Source organism: Beta vulgaris, chromosome 4 (assembly GCF_026745355.1).
Source record: "Beta vulgaris subsp. vulgaris cultivar EL10 chromosome 4, EL10.2, whole genome shotgun sequence".
Lineage (NCBI taxonomy): Eukaryota > Viridiplantae > Streptophyta > Magnoliopsida > Caryophyllales > Amaranthaceae > Beta > Beta vulgaris.
In genome coordinates, this window is record NC_079205.1 from 47,321,194 (window position 1) to 47,339,783 (window position 18,590).

Sequence of the window (18,590 nt, forward strand, 5' to 3'; positions counted from 1 at the left end):
TTAGAGGTACCTTGTGAATTTGGAAAAGTGTGAGGGTGGTGCCTCGTGAATTTTTTGAAAACTCGGAGGTAATTGGTGAAAAAATTGTTATCTTTTTATGTGCCAGCAAATTACTTGTTAATTTTTTTTGACAAATTATTTCTCCATCTCTAAATAGAATTCCTATTTCTTTTGAGCACAAGCATTAAAGAGAAATCATAAGTGCGACCCTAGTTGTATTAAATCAGAATTAAAAATCGAAGTTGGTACACCATTCATAAATTGTTTATTGATGAGAGAGAATGTGAGCCACTTTATAAAGTCGACTTGTTAATGGGGAAATGAGTAATATAATAAAAATAAAAGCTAAATAATATTTAAATTGGTGGACTCATATCAAATAAAGAAATGGGAAATCTAATTGGAACCGACATAATTGGAAAATGGAAACGGTATTTAGAGACGGATTGGGGGAGTATTTTTTTTACCTATAAAAAGCTAATGTAGCAAGCAACTTGTGATAGAGTGAGTGTTATGAATCTTTAATACCATTGTATGCAATTACTATATGATAACCACCTCAAAACTATATGATAATTGTGGATTTTTTGATGATTTTTTGATCTCTATTATATAAGGGAAGGGGGGTTACGGGGTGTCCCCATAGATAGACTTAACTGCTCATTAGTAAATCAATAATATAAAAAAAAAGGCAAAAAGAAAGTAAAACTCAAATATAACATTAAACAATTGACTTAAATGTTGAAGGCAATCAAATTGTAATTGAGCCACCGAAAAAGAAACATTGACTATTAAATTTAGTACATTTATGCTGGAAAAAGTAAAAAGAAATATTGCATCAATTAAATATCTTATTGATCAACTCAAAAACACAATCAAGTATTACATCAAAACGAAAAATTCAATCAATTAACAAAGTGAAATAATTTATTTAACACAAAATTGTGTTAATACAACATAAGAAATCCTAAATAAATATACTTATCATTATTTTATCGTTCATCAAGTTTAACTTTATAAACCTAAAAGAAAGAATGAGTAGAAAAAATTAATAAAAGAAGGGTTAAGTGATACTCCCTCTGTATTTTTTTTATCTTTTCTACTTTGACTTTGCACGTTTGCCAATGCACTTATTCTACATTAAAAATCTTTCATTACATATTAGTAAAAATTATAATAATTGAATATTAATAAAGTACTCATTGAGACGAATTAAACAAGACCCCACATGATTATATTTTTTCTTATATCTTGAGAAAAATCTAAAAGATTCTCTCTAATTGTGAATATAATTGTGAATAGTGTCAAGATTCTAAGAGAGAAAGATAAAAAATATATAAGGGGAGTAGATGTTTAACCTACGAAATTTAGCCCAAGAAAATATCTAATTAATGTTCAAAATTTTACTCTGTTTATGTCTATAAAGCTAGAATTTATGTTTGAAATGTAAAAAACAATCAGACACGCATTACGTGCATAATTTGTTAATTGCGACATATGTTAAGGGGCCGTTGATGTTCTATTTCTAATTGATGTTTGGGCGTCATTTTTCAGATGTTTTTACTAAGATTAAGCTGATAAACATTCATTGTGTTCTATTGAAGTGATATGTTATTACACCGTTTGTTTGATTTAGTATTGTTTGTGTTCTACCAAAGTTATATGAGATGGGCCAATTCCTATTTGTTTAATTAGTGATGGTATGTTCTATTTAGAACACATGCAATGAGACTGATTCTCTCATAGGACAATTGTCTTTGGAGGATATGGGATTTGATAACAAAGTATAAAGCTTTCAATTTTTGTTGTAGCAATTTAGAGGGTCAAATCAATAAATAAGCAAAAACATTCAAATAGAAATCAAACAACTTCCTAAGGCAAAATTAATTACCCAGTTCCACCATCAAGAGCTTGAACTATAAGACATTCCCTTGCAAGAAAAATTAACAATTTGAACGTCTAAACTTGATTAGTAAAACAATTAGCTACCTTCAAGATTTAACCATACTTAATTACATAATCATAGTGGATTTTTCCTCTCTTTACTTCTCTTGTTATTTTAACAGAAATTCGTTCCTTATGACCTTCATATAGCGAATTACCCTAACAGTATTTTTTGAATGGACTTGAGGAAATTCACGCTCGTCCAAAATCTACTACAACATGACGCTTGAGACATTAGAAAAGTCCTTCAAGGTTTCAACAAATTTCTTAAACTTAATCCCAACTGAATAGACAAATCATCCTTAACATTTTACCTACATTGTCCCTTAGTTCCCAATTTCGTTACTTTTCAGCGATCTCATTTGCTTCTTGGTCGAATTCATCTGCTCAAGATGTAAAATAGTTTTGTAAGTTCTGAATTAGATACAAAACTACCATTAATGAACGGGAAACATCTTGAGCATCCATAATTGATGATCTAAGGGCCTAAATTGGTTCCATGTTCTCATTTTAGGCTATAGTGCTCATCTTATCTTAGTTATAAAAAGAGAATAAGTTACGGAGAGAACACACTTTAAAATGAGAATTAAAAACCAATATGGACCCTTAGATTATCAAAATCGGATGGTCTACATTATTTTTGTGTCATTAGTGACATTTTTATAATCATACAACTTTTCAAACTGGTTTCCAATTTCTTTACTTTTACCGAAGTTTCATTTACTTTTAGAATTTTTTTTATTACTATTATAAGCTTTCCCTTTACTTTACTATTAAATTAACTTAAACTTATCCAAAACGATACTTATACAAAATAGATTGATATATTAGTTAATGTCGATATTTTATGGTCATTATTGTATTTTTTTCCTCTTAAAAGTTAGAAACATAAGTCTAAAAAGTTGCATATTTAGTTATACTTTTCAGTCAATATAATTTACTTTAATGTCTTTTTACTTTACTTTTAAGGAAAGAAATTGGCTCTCATCGGAACTAGGTCTTATATATATGGATATATAGATATGTCATTTGTTGTCCGGATCGTGAAAGAAATCCGCTCCTCTCACTACTTCCATTAGGTATAATATATATACTTTTATTCCATGATGTCTTCCTTTAAAAACACAATGTCTTCTCATTTATCACTACTACGGTCAAGTGATTATCGACCACGTTCTATCCACAACCATCACAATTATGACCGAATCATCCCAATCATAGAACATCGAATTAAGGCCTGCATAACAAGCAGTTACCTTACTTTATATGGATTGTAAAAACTAGTCAAGCTCACTTTAAAATTCATTTATTTTTTTTTGTTTATCATTTGTGTGCTCCATCGTAGTATGTATTTCAGGTTTTAATTAATTCAAATTACATATGTCCAAAAAGAACCTTCACTATATTTGAAACAACTTCAATTCTCTTGAAAGCAAATTATTCCCAATCTTTGACACATAGCTCACGTTGTAAAAACTTCTCTTTGCTCAATCATCAATGCAACCACTTCTATCATATGCAATTTACTTCTACCATCTCAACTCTTAGCAAGGTAACACTATTCACTAATTCTCATACTTGTTAATCCTCTTTCTCCGCACAAAGAATGAATAGTCATTAGGATTAGAGTCTTATACGGCCATCCCCGTTCACCTCTTAAACCTTGTTCATCTATAGCGTTTGAATTTGTTAAATATGGGCCTGGGTCGCACCCATCACAAGGAGAGATAGTCCACTTCACAAGACTAAGGAATTTTCACCTTAAAACCATATGGCAATAAGGGGAGTAACCCCTTTGCATTATAAGGGGAACTCATATCTATTCTTTTTTATCAATGTGGGACACTCACATGTGTTGTGCACTATACATCATAGCTTCAACACTCTTCCTCACATGTGAGGTCATTTTTCATTTGGCCAGAGTAAATTAATGGTGCCAATTGTGGGCCTGATTTTGATACCATGTAACATATGGGCCTCGGCCGCACCCATCACAACACTAGTATTAGAACGACGATTTGTGTCAGATGCGAGGCCCCATTTGCGTCGGACCCATGTCCGACGACACATACCTCGTCGCAGATGAGAGAGACATGATATACGTCGGATTAGGACACGACGCAGATCCTAAGCTATTTGCGTCGACTATGAGAAGGTGCGACACACATGACTCCTCCACCCAGCCAAATGAATGTCATATGCGTCAGACATGTTGCAACATGTGACACACATAACAGTCATCTGCATCGGACATGTTGCAACATGCGACGCACATGGTAAGAATTGTGCTTTTCTTTCGTTGAATTAGTGGTTCAGAACATGACAAGCAACAAAATTTTCATGTCAGAAATTGCTGGTTCAGGACATAATTTTCGTCCATTAGAACATGACAGAAATCGAAATGAAGAGAATAGGACTTAATAACTTAATTATTATAGAGTTTAAAACCATTCCATTGAGATCAACAAGCAACAAAATTATCAACACAATCTGGGTAACTTAATTTCATGTCTCTGAAACGAAATTAAAAAATACAACCCAAAGAAACAAAATTAGATCTAATACAAAAACCCTAAATTCTAAAGCAATCAACAATACTAAATCTTCAATCTTCACCGGCATCTTCTTTCTCTTCCTCCACCAGATCTACAAACATAAGTTTGATTTTAAATGACTTAAAAAATTGAAAAAATAGAGGGGAGATAATATATATCAAGCAATTTATACTGGGTTGTCTATATTACCAAATTCAAGCCAGGTTCAATTTTTTTTCTTTCAAAAATAAACAAAAATATGGCAAAACAAAAAATTCAGAATACAATGGTACCTGAAAATCGATAACTGAAAATAAAATGGCCCGAATCGAATTCTTTGAAGTGAAAATAAACATAAATTCGTCGAACTCGCAGCTTCTTTGAACACCTGGGTTAGCATTTTTAGATCCAAATCGAATTCTTGAAGCTTTATCAGCACAAATCGAAATCTTCGTTCGTTAATTTGTTCGTACCAAATTCGTCAACTTTTGTTGTTCGATTTTTTGAGAAGTGAGAAATTTGTTTTGAGAAGAAGAGATGACTTTAAAGGGGATTTTTTTTTTTGCGTGGAGGAGGAAGAAAGAAGATGAGAGTTTTGAGGAAGGAGAAGGACAAGCGAGACTGAAAGATTAAAGAGAAGAGGAGAAGCGACGCGGTTTTGAAGAACTGCGATTTAGGTTAGGCTTTTATTGGGCTGGAATATAGCGGGCCTATCATCTGCGTCGGATGGCTTAGAAGTCCGGCGCAGATCTCTTGGAATAATTTTATTTTGGGCGGGATTATGGGGGTGAGGAAATAGTGGGGTAGAATTATCTGCGTCGGACGTGAGTAGGGATCCGGCGCAGATAACTGTCTTGCGTCCCACCCTAGCACATAGGTCGTCTTTTGCGTTGATTCCCTGTTGCATGCGACGCAAATGAATCTTCTGCGGCGTTTGTCCTGTTGTACGACGCAGATGGTGGGACGCAAATCGTCCTTTTTCTACTAGTGCAAGAGAGAAAGTCCACTTCACAAGTGTGAACCCATATCTCTTCTTTTTATCAACGTGGAATACTCACATGTGTTGTACGCTATATATCATAGCTTCAACATAGTTTCTCTATGTGAACTGTGATCTGTGCCCCAATGCTTTCGAAAGCTCAAAGCATCTATTTCAAGAATGCTACATGGAAAAGTGATTTAATTTTCATTAACATCAATCAGCGTGACTCTATTTCTTGCCAAGAATGGGTTATCAAACATATCCTGCTTTTTTATAGCGAGGATGGACAAAATAGTAAAATAGTAATCACATTAAAAGGTTCATTGCTACCTTATAGAGCTTATGGCTGCATCCTATTTAGAGGGTGTTTAGGAATGTTCTTTCGGACGACGCTATAATTCAGACCCATATCTTGCAGATGCAACAACAACAACGTCGGTTTGACTCTTGGTTAGGTCTTTAGCACCTTGGTTTTTTTATGGGTCCTCCTCCTGGATTTCTTATGGCTAAAGTGTTTCATCGTAACTTGTTCCATATTTACTTCTTTGTTCTTTTATATGGTTAAAAAAAAACATTTGAGTTCCTTTCCTCATCTGTTTTTCTATGCGATGGTTTCTTTTCGATCATATTTAGGGGTGATAATTAGCCTAGCCAACTTGAAAAATAATCAAGCTCATCGGATAATTTTAAAATTTGAGCATTGTTACTCACTATGCTCGACTTGAGATACTTGCAAACATGCTCGAAACAATACATTATCCACATTTTGATGTGTGATTGTTATTGAAACTGGAAAAATACTTGTAAGTTTATTTGATTTTAATATTAAAAGGGTGCCTATGTGATTACTTTATCAAGTGTATTTTTTTTATAGGAACTCAAGTTTGGTTTTAACTAAATTGAATTTTGATTTTGAAAAAGCTCGAGATCCTATGTGAGTGTAACGAGTCAAACTAAGCAACCCGAAGTTTGAGCTTGACTTATCACTCCTAATAATTGTCTTCGATGCATCCCTTCTATTCTAGTTAAAAAATCATATTTTAACGTATCCTCTAAGGATATAATTTTGTAGCAATAAGTCTTATGTTTTGCAATCACTGCAACAAGATTGTATTTGCGTGTACTTACTTTCCAATGATGACACCCTCCTACTTGGCTGATGTCGCAACTCTTTAGAAGAGAATTCATCTCGTGATCGATAAACAAAGGCATATCTATAAATGATATTGTAGTTGGGTAATCTCCTAATCACCAACTCGGTAAAACAATAATGTCACCTCCTTATCCTTGTTGATACTTGTTAGTTACCTTTCAAAAATTCATTGATTCAAATATCTGGCACATCATTTATGATGCAAATAGAGTTGCTGATTGGATTACAAATGTTTAACATTTGGTATCTTCTCATATGTTGATTATTAGTACTTGCAATAGACTACATCAATTCACAATCTCCTGTTGTGATGCCCGCGCTAGGTTTTTCCATATGAGAAGATGAACTCTTAAGTACTTTCTCCCTACACGAAACTGAAAGAAATTCTAAAATATACTGAATTACATACAAACTCATGTCTTCTTTTTTAAGATATACTCAGATTTAATTGCTACTAAGTGGAATTAGTGCGCGAGATCTTCAAAATCATAGAAGAAAGTTGGTAATTAAAGAATTATTTACACCATTTTTATGCTGAAATCGTCATTTAAGATAGTGGTTCACCACTCATAAGTCATGACAATCTTCTCCATTAATTAGTTCAATTCCTCTTCCTTCTAGATAAGATTCACTATCTACATTGAGAATGATTCTTTTGTTTGACAATAATGTGGAAAATCACTCCCCCTAGTCTACACAAGTGAGTACTTCCTCAACCAAACTTCACTCATACCACTCACTAATTTTCTCAAACAATTCATAAAATCATAATATAAAATTATAGCATAAGGGATACCAACTAGCTATAGAAACAAGAGTAGAAGAGAATGATTGGGAAGTGTGTCACACCTTCCATAAGTTTGTTTTGTACCCTTAAAAATTCTTTCAACCACCCACACAAACTCATTCAATTAAAATACTTAATCCTTTTTAGTATTATTCCTTTTTGGTCTTTCTCACACTTTATACTACTACTAATTATAATACTAATCACCAGAAAGACCACTCACAATAAGAAGTCAGACCAAATAATAATAATAATAATAATAATAATAATAATAATAATAATAATAATAATAATATAAACTAAAAATCAATCCAAAAAAAATAAAATTAAAAAGCTCTCATAATTCTCCCCCCCTTTTTCTCTTTCTCTCGCACTATATCAATTACTCTTTCTCCCTTCTAAAAATCATTCTTCACAAAATCACAAAATCATTGGACCATTTTTTCTCCCTTCATAACATACCCTTCAAAAATCTTTTCCGGGTTATCGGGTACTTATTTTTGCCACCTCTTTTAATAAACACCAAACAACCCCTTAACATTTTCTCAAGAAAATTCGCTAAAAAGAAAAAAAAAGACTTTTTCAGTTAAATGATTCTGTAGAATTTAAAAATTTTTGTGGGTTGGAAAATTTGAAGTTAGAAAAATGGCAAATAATCAACCACATCATGAAGGGTTAGGAGATGAATTTTTTGAGCAAATATTATCAGTTCCTGGTTATACTACTGGTGGAAGTGACGGTGGCGGGTTTGTGGGTGGTGGGCCTGGTGGTGATGGGTCATCAATTTTGTTGGGTTTGGGCCCGGGTGATGGGTCGGCCCATGGAGGTGTCAATGTTGGGCTTGGTATTGGTGGGTTTAGGGCTGGAATGGGCTTGGGTTTGCCATTGGGTCTTAATTTGGACCATGGTAGTTCTTCCAATCATGGTGCCGGTGATGGTGGTCATGCTTCTTCATCTTCTAGAATTAACGTAAGTAATTTCTCTTTCTTTTTTTTTTTTTTGTTTTTTTTGCTCTTGTGTGAAATTGGTTCAAGTGATTTCTTTGTATTTGTCTCATTGCTAGATAATCATTAAATATACTAGGTATAACGAGTCACACAAGTGTATGCTAGTGACTTTTTTGTTTAGTACTTGCGAAATTGTTAGCTATTGTTATAATACTTCCTCCGTTTGAAATGACACATGAGTTTTTTTTCCATCCATATAAGCCACAGAGGCAGTACAAAGTATAAAGAAGAGGAGGAGAGATTCGAATATGTGGAACACGAGTTTGTTCCTCATACACTGAGTGTATTATACAGATTAATTTTTACTCATTTACTCATTTGAAACTCTCATTTTTTAGTATTTCCTTCTTTTCATGATAGGTGAAACACTTACTATCTTGGAACGTTTCAGAATAAGTAAAATATACCTTAAATGAAAAACCAAAATGACAAGATTATTCATCAGTCATCACAAACTTGTGGTTTGCTTTTTTCTTTCCTCGTTTTTATAATAAAAAATGGTATTTTATAATTTTTTGGTTTTTGAAAGTGATGTGTATTAAATTTTATGCTCAATCCTCATATTTCACTTATTATGGAACGGCCTAAGTATATTTTTCTCACTTGAATGATTTCAAATAGCATTAGGTGTATTATGTTCACGGTATACTTGGGTGTATGATAAATTTTTTGGTGAAATACTTTTTTCTTTTACGTGAGAGGTTTAAGAGGAGTGTTTCACTTATTTCAGAAGGAAGGAATCTTGTAAAAATTTGTTGGTGCTTAATTTAAGTTAATACAAGTGTCATTTGGTATTTTTTTTTTCTTTATACTTCTATAATAGAGGACTTTGTTTATATGAAAGGAACTTCATGTAACAATTACTCCCTCCACAGATAGACATTCTCTTAGGCTTCTATTCGTAGACGTATTTATCACTGTAATAGTAAAAATAAGTTTAATTCAACAAAAAAATAAGTACAGTTTTGTTAAATTGGAAAACTATTTAGTAGAAAACTATAGAGAATCAGAAAAAAAAGTTCAGTTCAATAAAAGTAATTTGAAGTGTATAGGTCTTAAGAGTGGATATTAGTGGAATACGAGCTTTTTTGGTAGATATGGTAAATTCAAGAAAAAAATATTTATTGAAAAAGTGAGATACTTGGTAGAGGAATCCACATCACATGAGTTGAGTAAGTTGGGCGATTTAGATTTTCAAGTTTAGTAATAATACGTTCATATGTGTATAGTAGTATACTAGACTTAATTTGTGGACGGAGGGAATATATATGGTTTTCTTTTGGTGCTAGATTAAAAAAATTGTAACATAGAGTACCAACCAATAAGTTCTTAAGTGATGTTTACAAACTCTGTTTTAAAAAAGAGAGGTTCACAAACAGTGCAACTCTTCAAAAGCAAACTACAATTCATTATTGTCATTTATACAAATGAAGAGAACATACGTTTGATGTACAATATGCCATGTATCTTCACCTATGCGTCTATATTCTTACGGTTTTGATATATGCAGTTTAGATATGCTCTTCGAGGGCTTAAATAAGCACTTCAAACATATTCTATAATTGAAGTCTTAGCTTAGGGATTTATGGCAAATTCACAGGTTGATTGGTGTTATCAGTACTTAGTTATTACTTAATGCTTTTCAAAGAATAGGAGTTAGCTCAAGTGGGTAGAGCGCTGACCCTTGGCCCTTGAGGTCAGGGGTTCGATCCTTACCCCTAGCATTCTGCTGGGGTATTTCCTTAGAATGCTATGCATACTCTGAGGTTATGGCAACCCTTTGGAGAGAAATACAGAGAAAAGTCATAAATGTTGTCTCTTTTATTGGTTTTACTTTACCATGTTTGCTTTTTTCATGATGTTTGACAATCTGATTGTTCACCACATATTCTCCTTCAAATAAGGACCTAATTATATAATTTTATTATTTGGTGATTTATATGATTGTATATTTGTATATGTAATTCAGGAGTTGTCAGCTTGCCTATGAGATTATTCTATCCTAAGGTATCATTACTTAAAATTAGGGTCATAATATGTATTGTTTAGAACAAAGTTGGACCATCTATATTTGTCTTTTGGTTTTGATTTGTTGTTAGACATTTTAGACTAGTTTGGAAGAGAAAAAAGAGAACATTTTCGCAACTACTTTACACTTGGGTTTATTCAAAAATATTTTGATTGGACGTTCATCATTATAAGTAATTAACAAGAAATACTTCTTCCGTTCCATAATAAGTGAAACATAAGAATTAGGCACAAGATTTAATAAATATCACTTTCAAAAGCCAAAAAGTCATAAATACCCTTTACATCATCAAAAAGAGGAGAGAGAAAAGCAAACCACACAAGTTTGTGATGTGTACTCTTGTTATTTTGTCACTTTTTTTTTTCATTTAAAGTATGTTTCACTTATTTTAAAACGTTATAAAATAGTAAGTTTACACTTATTATGGAACGGAGAAATTACAAAGTGAGTCAATTTAATCTAGTTCATTATAAATCTAAAGTCTAATAAAGGTGAATCTTTTATTCCATTGCAAATTGATAGGAAAAATATTAGTATAGATATATAATTGTCACTAGTTGTACTTGATGAGGATTAATTAGTCAATGAGTCTATGAACCTTTGCCATTGGTAAATTAGAGTTAGTGGCCATTGACAATTACATTCTTTTTCCTAAGGTATCTTATGTTCTACTTTTTGTCATATACAGTACAGTAATGTCTTCTTAAGGTAGACATCAATAGAAATACATGAAAATTTTATCAATATGCACCTTTTTTTATATGATCATGGGAACATTTGGAGTGAGTATGTTTTCTTTTTATTCTGTAAAGTTGATTAAAAAGTGATAATTTTGCTTTTTTGCAGCTTTCTTTTTTGGCTCATAGAATTTCAGATTTCTTTAATTGTGGGAGGAATTTATAAGGTTTGCTGAATGAAGCAAAATAAGGATGGTTATGGTTTTTTTACAGGAGAATGATTCAATGCATTTGACAAACTTATTTCCTGCATTTGGCCATCAACTGCAACCTCAGTCACTCCGTCCTGCACCTCCTTCTATTCAAGTTCACCAGGTTATTTTTGCCAGCATCCTTTAAATTCATTTCTTTTGCATTTCGTCGCGCTTAAGTTTATAAATTTGTAGGTTGGATTGTTTTAGACCATGCTGTATATACTCATTTGTTTGCCAATTCCCTTAACATAGAGAAAAATCGCTTACTAACAAAGGAATGTTAAGCTTATTTCAAAACGAACTGAAAAAGAAAGTGTGAAGCGTATAGGCAAACTTAACTTATGTGAAGGATGATTGACTCATTGAAGCACTATAATTCTAAGGTCTTAATTAATAGTTTGCTCGAAGAGAAACAAATTTCCTGTAAGTCTTTTAGCTTGGCTATTCATCTAAAATTTGGATATCTAAATCATTCAAATAATTTGGGATATCTATAATTCGATGTATGTTTACTATACTACCCTTTTACACTAAACATAGTAACGGAATAATGGCAAAACGGGAAATATAGGAGACAACCAAAGGCTATATGGGTCATAATACATGGTATTTAGATATCTAGAATTTAGACAAAAAGAGTTTTCTTAGTTATATCAATGTCTAGAAAAAGTGTGGAAGCTATGAAAGATTGGTGAATTGTCAATTATATCTTGTTATCTTTCTATTTTTGACAAGGCCTATTGCTTTACTCCATAGCGTATGTTTTACTTAAGCCACATTCACTCATTCTATTCAATCATTCTTTTTTGATGTTTCCATGGAATATCTTATATCTCGGTGACAAAGCTAAAATTTTGACCATAATTTGCATGACCATAATCTCTACAATAATTTCTTAGGACTGTTCTCGTTAGCCAAGGCAAGATCATTAAGTAAGGCCTTGTTTTTATATAAGAATAAAAAAATGATTGACAAAAACTCTCTCCACTTTTTATTAGTTTACGCACTTTTCTTTTTCAATTGTCATTTATTAATTTACTCTTTTTTTTTCTATTTTTGGAATGGTCTTACCAATTTTATTGTTATCTTTACCTTCTCACTCTATTTGTCTTGGCACACACCATCAACTTCAATACAAGATGCAATAAATTAACGGTTTTTTTTTACCAAATACCCTCTGAGAATTTTTTTTATTCAATAGATATCCCAACTTTTTTCAAAATTTACCTGATACCCTTACTTCTAAAAAATAAAATGACACAAAGTGCCCTTAATGACTAATGGCGGTTAACTTCATTAGTCATTAGCGTTTATAGTTTCCATACAGAGTCATTAGGGTTAGGGTTAATTAGAGTTTTTAGGGTTAGTTAGGGTTTTTAGGTTTAATTAAGGATTTTTTAGGATTTTTAAGGTTAATTAGGATTAATGACTAACATAATTAACCGTAGTTAGTCGTTAAGGGCATTTAGATGTATTTTTTAGAAAGTCAGGGGTATATGATGAATTCGGAAAAAAATTGGGACATTTGGTGAATAAAAAATTTGTCAGGGATATTTGGTGAAAAAAACAATAAATTAATACTTTTTTTTCCCTTCTATAACCTATATATCTATTTTTCCTAAAGCTTTTTGTCCAATAAGTGGACAAACTAATAAAAATCGAATGGAGTATTAGATATCAATCGATAAGGACCATGTTGTCACTTCTCATTAACTATGGTCATGCACTTTGATTTGTTATTTTTATTGAATATCTAGTCCTTAGATATCCAACATGACTCGTGAGGAGAAAAATAGCTATGTGGGAAGTTATTATATGCGTATTTGCAAAAGAATAATTTTTCATAATTTTGTTAGTGGGTAATTCAAGATACTGATGGTCAAATATATGCATTAAAAACTCTCAAACGTCATAGGAACGGAAGAAGTATAAATTTGTCCCAATAGTCATATTTACTGATACGGTTCTTATTTTTCCTAGATAGCCGTGAAAATAATGATTAGAGCAGAAACTATGATTGAGATTTGAGTGCTTCACTAAATCTTGAGAGGGCCAGTAGCAAAGTAGGCCACTTACATAGAACTTGAGATGATTAAGACATCTAATCAAGTACTCAATTTATAGCATAATGAAGAAATAGTTGTGACTTGTGAGATTGAGTTGCACGTGCTGAGGGAGAGAGTGAGATTAGTCAATGTTTGCACCTTACACAAGTGTTAAGCCTTCACACGTGCAAAACACTTCCTTACAAATTGTGTGGGGTCCCCAGTCCTTTCCATCGTTTTTCAGGGGTAATGATGTCATCAAAGAAGTGAGAAAAGCATCCTAGTCATCCATTGTCTCCTCTTTGACGCGGTGGCCAAATTTCTAAAGTAGCGCGTGGGTCGCACGTCTGTTAAATTGATCTTCTTTTTAGTCATGTCTAGTTAGTATCCTAAGAGTTGACATTGGGAGTCTTGAGGGCAGAAAATTTTGGAATATGTCAAGAATTTCAAAACTCACTGAGTCCATTGCTTTTTCAGTAGAAAGTCCATGCATTTTCTGTCTCTCACTTATTAAAAATTTCAACTTGTTAAGAAAATATAAAGAATTGGGAGGATCCCTTTATTCTTTGGAAAAACTTTATTTTAGTTTTGGTGTATATAGAGCTAACCAAATAATGTAGACGGGATTTGATCTTATTTTTCAAGACTTTACCTATAACCAACTGAGTCCATGGGATTTGATCCCTGATTTTGATACCACCTTCCATTTCATGGATTCATGTTTCTATATGTTTTTTTTACATATATGTAATGTTTCATTTTTCGGTTCTGGAATATTTAGTTGCTTAATTGAGCAGGAGCACAACTTTTTATTTATGATTAGCGGCGTAAAGCGAAAAATGCTTGTGTATGAAGCCTGGAAATAAATTAGAAAAGCATATTCTTAAATCTAATATGGCACATTACAAAGGGTTCCTCTTTGGCAATGATTTGAAAACTCTGTAAGGAAACTATACTTGTCTTTCTTTCATGAAAGGATTTTCCATTTCTTGAAGTTATATTTTTGTTTTCTTACTTTCACCTTTGATTCCCTCATTTTGTGGAGGCGTACCCAAAATAAATACAACATACTTTCATAAGCATGATTCCCTTGTTTTTTTTTTTTTCACTTCTGCAATATACTACCTCCATTGTATATTAGTTGCTAGTTGCTAAGCTTTGGATTTTGCACTATTTGTATATTGACTTTTATAGGAAAGCTTTTACTATGTAAAATTTTGTTGGACTTATCGCATGTACTACCTCCACTTTTTTAGATGCAAAATTTGATTTATTATCAACTCAAAAAAGGCAAATGTTACATCTGAAAAATAGAGAAGATATATTTACAATATATCAATTTTCCAATTATTTTAGTTAATAAATAACTAAAGATATTAATTGTTAAAGTGCACAGATGTTTAAGCTTGGGGAAACTAGTAAAAAGACAGATGAAGTATCTAAGTCGAGCATGCAATTGAAAGAAAAGTTAAGAGATGGTAAATGGACAAATTTTGTAATTTTAATCTTGATGAACCAAGCATTCCCTTTAAGTGGTAATCAAGTGATATACGATTAATTTGTCTGTTTATCTTCTCTAATTTATTCCTTAAACAATTATGTTGCAAGTTAGAGGAATTATATATACAATTCGACTTGTGGACCTGTTTCACAGTAAAATTTGTATGCACACGGCTCACACACGTGAATCAAGACACACACTCCTATAATACACAGAAACTCGCTATATCACAAACAGATACACTATATAAGATAGAAATACACTATATCACAAACAAATATATACTATAACACAAATAAACACTATCACAAATAAACACTATAGATCTTGCCGAAAAAAAACACTATAGTACATAGAAACACACTATATCACATACAAACACACTATAGTGAAACTGACAATATTATCCTGATCTTCTAATACACAAAAACACACTATATCACAAACAGATACACTAGATCACACACGCTATAGCACAAAGAGACACTATCACAAATAAACATACTATAGCACATAGAAACACACTATACCACACACAAACACACTATATTGAAACTGATAGTATAATCCTAATCTTCTATAACAGGTTCAATTGTACAATCAACTATATCACAAAAACTGAAAAATAGAATAAGAACTTGTGAAGAGAGAAAATGAAGCAGTTATGAGAGAGAACCCGAAAAGACAAGGAAATCTAAGGAGAGAGAAAAACAATATAGTAGAAGTTGTAATTATTACAACCTATATAACATCTATTGGGTGCACATTAATTAGTGTGTACCGGGTTCATACGAGTTTTTTACTTATATATATTGGATTAAAAGCATATGCTATGAGTCATAGGTCAAACTTAAACTATAAATTCTACATTCATATCACATCTATTTCATAGTTCTTCTCGTTTCTAGAATATATATTAGAAAAGCTGTTAGACGTGCATTTAAAATATAAAATAAAATTCAGTCTTGATTATTCTCACTACTAGGAGAGAAAATTTCCTCCGTTTCTTTAAGTGACCACCTTTCCTTTTAAGGAAAATGGCACAATAAGTGAGACATAGCTCAAAGTGGTAAAGAAACTCGTTGTTTATCACATCTTTGCCTCTATTTAATTGTTTCACCTACTTAATCTTCATTCCCCATCTGGCTCCTTGGTATTCCTACATTTTTCTCTATGTGTCACCTAAAAAGAAATCAAGAAAGTATATATATATATATATATATATATATATTAATATATATATATAATATTATATATATATATATTATATATATATATAATACTTTGACCTCTAGGAGAGGATGTGGAAGTGTTTTATGTTCACCAGGATTTATTATCATGAATCTCTTATTTGTTGATTTTCATTAGATTCTTTTCAATCAAATTAGAAAGCTACCATCTTCATTTGTTCTCTTTTTTGGGAATTTTGGCTGAGGATCATTTGGTGTGTTCCATGGTCATTATTTGCTATTTGTTCTTCATATTCATATATATTTAGGAAGCTCATACGCAAAAACCAGAATTAGGTATAGCACAACTGTATTGTGTTAGGATTTTTGATTGGTAATTTATTGGTGTATAACTAAACAAAATACTTCAGTGAATATTTCTATTTTCTTTGTTAAAGCCTGAGAAGCTAGATTTGGATCTGTTCTTGTGCAAATAATTTTCTGCATGTCGGACTGTATATGTAGGTTGTATTAACCTTATATACCTTATATATTGCTCTTGCCTCTTGCCACATGAGAAAACTAATTCTAGTTGTTGTATGGAGAAGCAGACTTTTCATGGTCACACAACATCGGGACCAGCTCCAGGAGTGTCACATCCACCAGCAGTCAGGCCTAGGGTGCGAGCTAGGCGTGGTCAAGCCACCGACCCACACAGTATTGCTGAACGGGTAAGCCTCACTTTTCTTATCAGAATCTTGTCAGTGATATCTTCAAGGTAGCAGCAAATTACATTAATACACCAAATATTACTTACCATTCAGTAAAGTTTGTCGAGTACTATCTGACATCAGCTAAAAATTATGGAAATCACGTATACATTGCATGTGTAGTTGCGTAGGGAAAGAATAGCTGAAAGAATGAAGGCTTTGCAAGAATTGGTCCCTAGCTGCAACAAGGTCAGATCCGTCTTGAATCAATAGTTTTGTCATTTGTTGTTACTTCTGCTTCTGGACCGATAGATAAGCTGTTGAATGCTGTTGAGTTTGCTCTTATATAATACAATTGCTTGCACAGACAGACAGGGCGGCCATGCTTGATGAAATCGTTGATTACGTGAAATTTCTGAGACTCCAAGTGAAGGTATATCTTTTAGAATTTATGATGGTTCCACCACATTTTAGAGAGATTATTATCTATTCCTAATTTGTGTCACTTTTATTAGAAATTATATGAACCTTCAAGTTGTAACTTTCTTCTGCTAACTAAAATCCATATGCTATCATGCAATATAATTCATTGAATGGTAATTAGAAAAGATAAAAGACGTATATATTAATATAACATATGCTAAATCATATGCTTCCCTTTGGGGTGTTTGTCCCGCAAGTTACTATCCGTCTTAAGTTCCTCAGTTACCTTGACATAAACCAGGTGTTAAGCATGAGCAGATTGGGTGGAGCAGGTGCCGTGGCACAACTTGTAGCTGATGTGCCTCCATCGTCCGCTGAGGTTAGATAAAACTATCAAATGCATTGTTTGCTTCAATTCTATATGCACTCTAATTAAGTAACAATTTCATATTATGATCATACATAGGGTGAAGGAGTAGACGGGGCACAGGCAGCATGGGAGAAATGGTCAAATGATGGCACAGAACAGCAAGTAGCTAAACTGATGGAGCAAGACATAGGGGCTGCTATGCAATTCCTACAGTCTAAGGCACTTTGCATAATGCCTGTATCACTTGCATCTGCTATCTTTCGGTCGCATCCACCGCCTCCTGATCCTCCAGGAATTGTCAAGCCTGAGGCAAACCCTCCTCCATAAAATTGATTTCCTAGCATCAAAAGGGTATTGGTAGATTTTTGAGTATAAACTCCAAAGATGAAGATAAGAAACATTTTTGACGGAGTCATTTTCGAAGTTATTGTCAAAGAAAGGGGTGATTAGAAATGTTTAAGAGAAGAAAAAGCTAAGGTGGGCACTGGCATGTTTTTCCTATGCTATGGTGGTCAAGTCTTTAAAGTATAAAGTTTGTCAAATGTATATTTGATGTGGGTTCAGAAACATATCTTCGACTAGTATTCAATGGTGGGGGAAATTAGTGGGGTATGACCAAGACATTTGTGACCAATGCTCTTTTGTTTTTTCTTGTATAGTGGTAAAATATGTGGGACCAGACTTTTGGAGAAATGTTTGAGCATAATTTATTTATATGATGACTATGGAGAATAGAGATGTAATGGGCGTTGAAGTATTTATAATGGTTGGTTGTTTGGGAAAGCATGGCCAGAAGCTTCTTTTATAGGAAATCAATGATTTTTTAGTAAAAGATACGAAAGATCAAATGACTAGAAAAGTGGGGGTTGTTCTAATTTGTATTTCCTCCATTAGAAAATACGTTGAATATTTAATATTTTAGAAGTTTTAACAAAAATTATTAAACTAGTCACCGGAAGAAATTATCCTAGTTATTATTGGATTAGTTATCTTTTTTAATATTGG

General features: G+C 32.6%; 1 protein-coding gene across 1 annotated transcript; it reads left to right on the top strand.

The window, feature by feature from the left end:
- The first annotated feature begins 7,671 nt into the window (after positions 1-7,671).
- Positions 7,672-18,368, top strand: LOC104890915 (transcription factor UNE12). Its single transcript, XM_010676530.4, has 7 exons — positions 7,672-8,369; positions 11,387-11,488; positions 16,694-16,813; positions 16,976-17,041; positions 17,160-17,225; positions 17,517-17,594; positions 17,682-18,368. Exons 1-7 carry the CDS (start codon positions 8,046-8,048, stop codon positions 17,910-17,912), a joined length of 987 nt encoding a protein of 328 aa, XP_010674832.1. The 5' UTR covers positions 7,672-8,045; the 3' UTR covers positions 17,913-18,368.
- The last annotated feature ends 222 nt before the right edge of the window (positions 18,369-18,590 follow it).

Coding starts and splice junctions, on each gene's coding strand:
- LOC104890915 (XM_010676530.4), top strand. CDS start 8,046: ATGGCAAATAATCAACCACATCATGAAGGGTTAGGAGATGAATTTTTT. Junction 8,370..11,386: donor CTTCATCTTCTAGAATTAAC/GTAAGTAATTTC, acceptor GTTTTTTTACAG/GAGAATGATTCAATGCATTT. Junction 11,489..16,693: donor CTTCTATTCAAGTTCACCAG/GTTATTTTTGCC, acceptor ATGGAGAAGCAG/ACTTTTCATGGTCACACAAC.